Source organism: Palaemon carinicauda, chromosome 2, assembly GCF_036898095.1.
Source record: "Palaemon carinicauda isolate YSFRI2023 chromosome 2, ASM3689809v2, whole genome shotgun sequence".
Lineage (NCBI taxonomy): Eukaryota > Metazoa > Arthropoda > Malacostraca > Decapoda > Palaemonidae > Palaemon > Palaemon carinicauda.
Genome location: NC_090726.1, coordinates 91613221 through 91623220, shown reverse-complemented (window position 1 = coordinate 91623220; position 10000 = coordinate 91613221). Strand labels below are relative to the sequence as shown.

The 10000-nt window shown below is 32.8% G+C and overlaps 1 protein-coding gene across 1 annotated transcript in view; it reads left to right on the top strand.

Moving 5' to 3' along the window:
• LOC137618429 (cell adhesion molecule Dscam2-like) overlaps positions 1–10000 on the top strand; it is a 225784-nt gene that overhangs the window by 19752 nt on the left and 196032 nt on the right. Inside the window, exons 3-5 of the mRNA XM_068348598.1 lie at positions 563–701; positions 4286–4444; positions 9908–10000. The exon at positions 9908–10000 is cut by the window's right edge and continues 57 nt beyond it. Coding sequence (XP_068204699.1) covers positions 563–701; positions 4286–4444; positions 9908–10000 — 391 coding nt within the window. The remainder of the gene's footprint in view (positions 1–562; positions 702–4285; positions 4445–9907) is intronic.

Genomic DNA, 10000 nt, shown 5'->3' with positions numbered 1-10000 from the left:
TATTCGATATCTATGAACCAGTGAAGGATTTCTTTAGCCAAGAGGAGTAATATTATCAAACTGAATTCAGGTAATTTGATTGACCGAAGGGTCATGAACATGTCTTGGCAGTATTTCCGATTTCACAAGTTTTTTTCTCACCTTGCTGTTTCTTATTTAATGATAACTGAATAAATTGTGAATGTGTACCCTAATCTGCAAACTAAATTAAATTCATTCAAGTGTTAGTGAAAAAGTTCTGATTCGATCATTCCTCATACCTCAGAAACTCATATTTCTACATTTATTGTATTCTTAAAAGTCTTTGGGTACTCTCCACTAATATGGCCTATTTATTTCCCCTTAATCCATATCTTTAATGGCTTTACGGAGTTTTTCACAACTTTTCTATCTGTTAAAACCTCTTACGGAAACTATGCAATAAATGTCTTACTTGTTCTGTATGCTGAATTCAGACCCAATTGCTGGAACTGTTGTTAATGGCATTCTTGCTCACACTGCATTTGGTACCCAAGACCCAGCAATAACTTATCATTAACGCTGTTTTATGTGATGTTTGCAGGTGCTTGGAAACGGAACTCTTCTGTTTTTGCCCTTTGCAAGCGAGGTATTCCGAGCGTCAGTGCATTCGGCTATCTACCGCTGTAGGGCTTCATCGCCGGCAGGGACTGTTCTCTCCAGGGACACTAACGTAAGAGCCGGTAAGTAAATGTAATATTGCTTTATATATCTTATGTATAATTGGAAGGAAAATAAGGTTCTAGTTAGAAAAGTCGGTACAACTCATAAAGGGACTCAGGTAACGATTATGATGTGGCGTTGGAGTATCTAGATTCCGTGTATGGCGACCCCAGGCAAGTGGTAGATGCTATTCTACAAGAGATCACAGTATTTAAACCATTGTAACCTAGTGAGAACTCCAGGTTTTGTGATGTAACCCATCTCATACGAAGAAGCTACAATACATTGAAAGAGGTAAATAGGCCACATGGTAAAAGGCTGAAATTTTATTTTGATAAAATATATTAGAGATTGGTGTCATAAACTACCTATTTCCCCTTTATGAAATCCGGATAAAACTAAAATTAATTTCCCGTCAGGTGAAGAGTTATGTGCTAAGCAAGAACGTCGGGGAAATTTATATCCTCTTACAGAAACTTTCATTTAGAAAAAATGGCGGGGATACTTCTTCGAGTAAAATTCTTTTTACGATTAAATTGCTATTTCTACCAAGTAGACTTTGTTTAACTAAAATGTTTCCGAATAAAATAAAATAAAACATTTCAAAGAATTGATGTCTTAGTTCTTTTTCATAAGGAGAAGTTCTTATTTTCTTTGAATTAGATATTCTTAGCCTATGTATACCAATTATTGACAAGGATGTTGTTTGAGACTTGAATAAAAAAGCTAAACATATATTTTATTATTATTATTATTATTATTATTATTATTATTATTATATATACACACACACACACATATATATATATATATATATATATATATATATATATATATATATACATATATATATATATATATATATACATAAATATATATATATATATATATATATATATATATATATATATAAATATATAAACTACCAAAGCAATTTAATCAAACATGTACAAATGCAAGAAGGAAGAATGCCGTCTTGACAAATTCCGTTGCATATAAAAGAATCTTAGATAACGGTGAACAAAGTATAGACAAATATTAAGATAAGTAGATCTGTGAATGAACATCTCTCTCTCTTTCTCTCTCTCTCTCTCTCTCTCTCTCTCTCTCTCTCTCTCTCTCTCTCTCTCTCTCTCTCTCAATAAAACTGATACCACATAGCTTTGAGACATACATCAATTGATTTAAGGAAAATCAAATTTACATCCCAACAGCCAAGGTATATAGAAGGAGGCCAAGAGAGCGACAGTACAAAAAAATGATAAAATAAAAACATAATTTTCAAGAAGGGCAAAAATTAATTAAACAAATCCTTGTTCGTTAACGGAAAGAGAGGGAATGTTTATGCCAAAAAGCCTCGCCACAACCTGTCTTCCGTAACAGGGCATATCGTTTCAAAACAAATGAGTGATTGGGACTCAATTAAGCAGTAAATGCCCGTCATTAAACATTGTCTGACACATCGGATTACATAGTTAGTTAGGGTAATTCCCTTGCACGACACGTCAAATCTAATACTTATGGAATGGACGATTCATGTCACTAGGTGACAATATTGTGCTGGTTTTCCATCTGCTATTTGTTTAGCAGTTGCCTATAGGATCAATTTTTAAATGAGTTACTGTTGCATCCATATGCTAATAATCTCTCTCTCTCTCTCTCTCTCTCTCTCTCTCTCTCTCTCTCTCTCTCTCTCTCTCTCTCTCTCCACTTTTTTCCACATATCATGATTGGTCAATATAACTTTCTAAACATGAATGAATTGTTCAAGATTTCATAGATTTATGCATAGGCTTATATTGTCGCAGACTCCTTGAATATCATTTGTAATAGGTTTTGTGAATTAAACCTCTTTTAACTAGAACGATATGATACATATCCTATATTTCAATTACTTTCGAAACCTCGTTACATCAAATTGATGCAAAGGCATAGACGTAGTCATTTACATATCAAAAGGTTGAGCTTATAGACAGATGGTTATACAGTCGGTCTAGTTTAGAGTGTCATAAAAAAACCCTAGCAGATGTGACTTTTTTAATATTCACTTACTCCTTGTAATTCATTTAAAAAAAGATTGAAGAATATTTGATGGCGTGACAGAAATGCTTACTTTAGTGATGGAAAATAAAATGATTGAAGAAATATACATGACAACTGATGAGAAGGTTTAGGGAATAAGACCTGATGAGAACTTTTAGAAATATATACTCCAACCCCTCGAAACCTCTAAGTTGTTCTGTGGGACTGTCATTTTAAAGTAGGATAATGAACTGCATTCCCAGCAATTGTGCATCTCTGGGTTTTAGGGGCCAGCATTTCTAGAGGTTAAGTTTATATGCCCGGTGAGATACAAGGTATATGAATGCAAGAGTTGACAAAGATGTATACTTCAAGACTGTAGAGAAAGTGACATAAAAGATACGCTATATCCTTGCAAAAAAAATAAAAGAACAGCATTACTAAAAGTTCATCGGCGTTGTAATGAGAGACTGCATCTTGTAGGTATATGGATTACCAAGGTACAAATTCATATAGGATTTAGTATTTCCGTGTTGTAAAGGGTTATTGATGTAGTAAATACAAGACCTTTATAAGCTTTTTAACAAAATAATTAATATCATAAGTGAATATGTATTATGTCAAATGGTTGTTAAATCTATTATTGAGTGATTCTTAAAATCAGGAGAGGGAGAAACTCTTTGTAATATACTAAAGGTTCAAGTTTGTAGATAGAGATAAATGGTGCGAGCGATTAGCAGAGTCTTTTGTTGACTGTCAGCTGCAGATTTAAAAGGGCACAGAGAGGAACAGCGTACTTAAAAAAAAAAAAAAAAAAAAAAAAAAAAAAAAAAAAAAAAAGTTAAATTCGAAAGTCGCAATACTTAATCTCAAACAGTGCGTGTAAAGGATAGCCATGGCGGCACAAAACGGATATTTATACAAGTGATGACATAATAGGACCAACTGAAGCACAGATAATTTGGAAATGATTACCACAAATGAGGATATCTTTCGGTGAATTCGTTTCATAATCAGAGCTTTACGGAAGTTGGACAATAGTGTTTAGAGACAAAAGATTGGAATAAAAGGGCGTATGCTGAGTTACGTCTCCAGGGTGGACGCTATGCTGTGAAAATGTAAAGAAAATAAAAAAAAGGAAAGGATAGATAGAAATGCGTAGCTATTATTTTGGTAAGAGAGAAAACCCACACACCTTTAGAATGTGTGTGCACATGTTTGTACTGTATGTGTGTAAATTAGCTCCAAAAACATTATGTATGTAAATATATATATATATATATATATATATATATATATATATATATATATATATATATATATATATATATATTTATGTATATATATACACACATATATATATATGTATATATATATATATATATATATATATATATATATATATATATGTTTGTGTGTGCAATGTTATTTTATGTAAAAGTTCATCATTTTTTTAATAATGATTATGATATTATAACCAATGTTTTCAAGAGTCTTCTTACAATCCAAGCATTTTCGATATATTTAAAACCCCCATCTTACTTTCTTGAATTTCATAGAACCTATTCTTTTTTTTTCCCAGTGGTGGAGCAATACTGGGAGGTCCAGGTTTACAATCAGTACGTCTTGGAGGGGAACACAGCTGTTCTGAAGTGCAAAGTCCCTCCCTTCGTCAAAGACTTCGTTACCATCACATCCTGGACTGAAGGTCACTCCAATTACTACCCAGCACAGAATTCAGGTGAGTGTAAGAGATGGTAAATAAGAGCAATTTAGAGAAAAGGATGAATACAGTTTATTATGGTGACTCTGATGATACTAGTGGCAGCTTCTTATCATCTTTTTTAGTTTGGGCTGATTTGTAGGGATATGCAAAAGATTTTAGTAGTATTTGAAATATATTTCTATATTCATTTGACAATTAATTATGACATTATTCATCTAAAAAGTGAAAGGCATGTACTTTGTTTATGAAGAATGAGATAAGTTCCCATACAAATAATTTTTGGTTTGGGCCGGCAAAAATCAATCTTTAGGTCCATTTTAGCTACTTAGCCTTATGATAAGAGGAAAAATTTGCGAGTTAGATATTTGATTTTTTTTTTAATGGAAATTGAAGATATAGAAATAACAAGATTCCATAAAACTTATTGAAAATATAAAACATGCCGGCTTTAAATCCCAATATCGTTGCAGCATTAAGACAATATCGAATGTAATCATCTTTTTCATTAAGATATATATTTCTCTTCAAGAGAACTCTATTTTGCCCTTCCTAGTAGATACTCTTTTCGAATCAATTTTTCTTCTGATATTTCAAACCAATGTCGTGAGATGTAGCCTACCATTTATATCTTCCACATTTTTATCGTTATATCTTCCACATAATTAAGACAGGTTGCATAGTAATATACAATAGTGGAATATAATTGGGTAAATTTAATAGAACGTTGCTTTCCTCCAAGATTTGAAATGATATATAAGCGATATAGTTGTGCATCTGAAGATTATTTGATTCTACCTTCCCTAACTCCCGCCAAATATCTGTACTCCATCTTTCCCACCAAATTTGCATCCTCATTTCTAAATTTCCTTGCCTATTCCCGCTCCTGCTAATCTCAGCGAGTTTTCCCATCCATCCAGCCAATTTCCTAAGCTAATTACATCAAAATTACAAGAGACGTAATGAATAACAGCTTTAAATAGCCGTCGTCTTCATAATGGCATTCAGATCTCATAAATCTTAATCGGTTCCGTTGGCGAACCTTAATGTTCATTATTTGGTGGTTGAAGGTGGAAATATCAAGTCATTTGCATGTAATTAAGGTAACTAATGACACACACGGGAACACACTAACACACACGCGCCCGCCATCACAAGTTCCTTAAGTGAAGAAGAGGGGACGCGTTAATCCTCTTGGAAGAAGGAAAACGTATTTTCGATGCTTTAGAGACAATGTGTAATTCCTGAACGTAGTAAGGTACACAAATTCCCAATTTGAAGCTTGGTACTACGAGTCTCTTTAATGGATGCAGGCCTAGTGGTAAAAATTTGATATGCCGGTTTTGCCGAAGTTTTCTTTTTTATTTCTTTTTTGTTCGAGAGATGACTGGTCTATTCAGTCTCTTCATAATCTTTGGTGTTACTTTCTCTTGGGACTATATAAAGTATTTATTTCTCATTATTTTAGGGGTCGTTGTCTCTGCTTTTCTGTCCATGGATGCTGAATATTTCATGTCGAAAATTTATTCTATTAGAATAACCCTCTCTCTCTCTCTCTCTCTCTCTCTCTCTCTCTCTCTCTCTCTCTCTCTCTCTCTCTCTCTCTCTCTCTCACACACACACAGGAGAACTTATTTTCGCCACCGTTCTAAACTTCATTGAAATTTGGTTTTAGATCCTGTTATAAGAAGTTATTTCATTACCGTTATTGGGCGTTCTTTTTAGAGTCGACCATATGTGACAGAATTCTATATTTGTGTGTATAATATGTATTTTAATGGCATTTTCTCCTGTTTTAAGGAGTTATTTCAATTTGATATACATAATTTATATGTAGAGATAACTGTGCATGTTATAATTTCCGCTATAGGAAATATATATTTTTGCATATCAATGATAAACTAGATATTGATGAGAAAATTTCTTAGGTTTGTATCAAAAACCTTTTACGTTCCACTAACAAATAATCCCCGTGTACTGAGAATTGAAATTTCAATACAATTTCTGGAAACCTAATAATCATACGAGTTTCATGAGACGTAATTTCTCCGAGCAGATAAAAATAGCGATTCGGTTGCCCGAGAGATGTATAAATCTGTTCTCACAATAAACGCCCCCAATGAACACTCAGCTCGGATCATCTACTTAGTTATTGCTTCTTATTACAGGAAAGGTTATTTTTGCTAATCAATGCAAAATATACGTTAATATTCCTCAACCATCTAGTGAAGCAGATAATTTCAAAACATTTTAAGAATTGTGCATTTAATTATTAGAGCGGGAAATTTTCTTGATAAGAGGTAGATACCCAAGATCCATTTCATAATTGATATTCCTATTTTAATTTATTTTCATGTGTATCATCAGTTTAATTAAACAGAAATTTTTTTTAATAGTATAAATATTTCTTAAATGATATAGCAGATATAAATACTTTGATAATACATTTAATATGTTAAATTTTTATGTCATGATTATAGTTTTTGTTCAAATTTTAATTTTCGCTTAGAACTTAATAGTCTTAGGATATAGTGCCAGAAATAAAACTCAGATATTTTTGTAATCTGTGCCTACTACCACCCTATCACTTCTTACAATAAATAATCGTACTGTTGATAGACCCCACTCTTCGTTTTTTAGGCTAAAAAAATCGTGCATTTTATTGTAAGCGACGTATAATATATAATACATAGCCAGCAAAGGCACATTTTAGTACAGTAATCCAACATTTGCGCCGTGCAATGCCAGTGCTCCGGTTTATAGCACGCCTCTGGAGCTTCTGGTAAAACTGTATAAAGTGGCTGCAGTGCAGTTTTTCTTGTAGCCTACCCTAGTCCAGACGGAATGGCAATTGTGGACCTGGTGCTGAGGATTGATTTTGGATTTTTGCCTAATAGTAGTCAGGCTGTATATGCTATATGAGCATCTTGTGCTGATGGACGTGTGTGAAAAAGGGTTATTTTTTATTTCGTTAAATTCATTCATGCCGCTTAACCTGTCATACATGAGAACCACAGGACTCTCTAATTGTGACAGAAAGCCATCACTCACATCACTGGGTAACCTAAACAACTCTTCAGAAAGCTCTATTAACTTCTTATAGGGCTGGCCTAATGTATTATACCTTAATCAACAAAAGAATGAATATGTTTATATATATATATATATATATATATATATATATATATATATATATATATATATATACATACATATATATATATATATATATATATATATATATATAAGAGAAATATTTTATTGTATACTTAAACACATTGGTAACACAGCTTTAACAAGTAGCCTGTAATGAAAAACGAAATTATTGAAGTTTCGAGTGGTATCGTAACATGACTCTTATCTTCATCAGGCATAAAATAAAATTATTTCAATGTTTTCTCGTGCTTATTCAACAGTTACAGACATAAAACACTTTTTACAAAAAAATTGAATGTCCAGAATATATATATACATATATATATATATATATATATATATATATATATATATATATATATATATGCACACACACGCACACACACGCACACACACACACACACACACACACACATATATATATATATATATATATATATATATATATATATATATATATATATATATATATGTATGTATGTATACATACATATATATGTGTATGTATATATATACATATATATATATATATATATATATATATATATATATATATATATATATATATATATATTCTTCTTTGTCTGCATCTTTTCCCACTTCTATGTGGGGTCAATGTTTCTGGTCAGCTTTCTCCATCTACCTCTGTCCCACACCTCATCACCGGTTAATCCCTTTGATCGAAGGTCATCTTTGATACAGTCCATCCACCTTCGCTTTGGTCTCCCTCTCCTTCTCGTTCTCTGTACCTCCATTTCTATCATTTTCCTCCTAATATACTGTTCATCTCTTCTCATGACATGACCATACCACCTCAGTCAACTTTCTTGGATCTTATCTGATAGTTTTCTAACTCCTGTGGTACCCCTAATTACCTCATTCCGTATCTTATCTCTTCTTGTTACCCCACACATCCATCTCAACATTCTCATCTCTGCCACATCCTGTTTCTTCTCTTCTGTCTTCTTTATTGCCCACGTCTCCGCTACATACATCATTGCCGGTCTCACAACGGTCCTGTGCACTTTACCTTTCAACTTAACCCCTATTTTCCTGTCACATAGTACTCCACGCACTTTTTTTCCAATTCTTCCATCCTGCTTGTATTCTGTGGTTTATTTCTGCCCCCAGATCACCATCCTCTTCAACTGTTGATCCTAAATGCCTGAAATTTTCAAATCTTTTCAACCTCTCTCCTTGTAAACTAACTTCCCTATTCTCCCCATTTTTCAATTTCAAATACTCTGTCTTTTTCTTGTTGATCTTCAATCCTCTATTTTCCATTTCTCTTCTCCACTCCTCCAGTTTCTCTTCTACTACCTCTCGCCTAGTGCTACACAGTATAACATCATCAGCAAAAGCATACACCAAGGAGACTGATCTCTAATATCTTGTGTTATATATATTGCAAGATGATTAATATTCTCAATTTTACCCTTTTGTTCACTTTATACTTGCAAACTGCATTTAGATATTATTGAATAGATATATGATTAATCGAATTGAAAATTGAAGTGTCCCACATTCAGTTAAAAGTTATGACAAAAGTTACCTCTCTCTAATGTCTCTAAATACTTTACCATTTCTATATGAAATAGAACAGTTGAAAATGGACTCGAGTTATTTTAAGAAAACTCACAAATAGACAACAGCAAAGGATGGACAGGTCGATTACTTTTCAAAGTCATCAGATATTATGTGCAAAACTCTTCCGCATCTGAAGTAGTTATTGATGGATATATTTCAAATCCTGGAAATTTTCATCCTTTTCTCATCAAATGCACAACTGGCAACCTTTCTAGCCTTTGAGACTGTTGTAGATATGGAAGTTATAGTAGGGTTCAAGAATTTCACGTCAATTCTTTTTGATGAACTTGAGTAAGTTGAAATTATGATTCCTATGACCGTAGATATTTACAAATTTTATGTTTAAGTGTAAATATTCCAGATATGCGCAGATCCAATAAATGTTTATGTAATTATTTATTGATTTTAAACTAAGTATCATAACTCACTTTAGTTTAAATTAAGGTTTCTTTATGTCCGAGATTCATCATTCGAGTAGGAATTTGGCGGACCTAGAACAGAATCTAAATATTCTTTTACTGAAAAAATACAGTATAGTAGGCTTTGTGTATTTTCTTTATTTTCTTTATCGTGGGCTGTGTCAAATCTGTACCGCTTTCCCATCCCAAGACTATTATTTTGATTGATTTACCCAAGAAAGCTTCTTTAGTTAACTTTTTATTAAAGAAAACTCCCTCATTGGTATCAGTTACACTTTTGTATATCTTTTCTCAATGGTTATTTGTTTTATTTCTTCAGAAGGACGCATCCAGATGGTTTCGACTGGTCAGCTTGTTGTGAAGAATGTCAGGTCATCGGATTCGCAGCTGGCATTTCGTTGCAGAGCCGTGC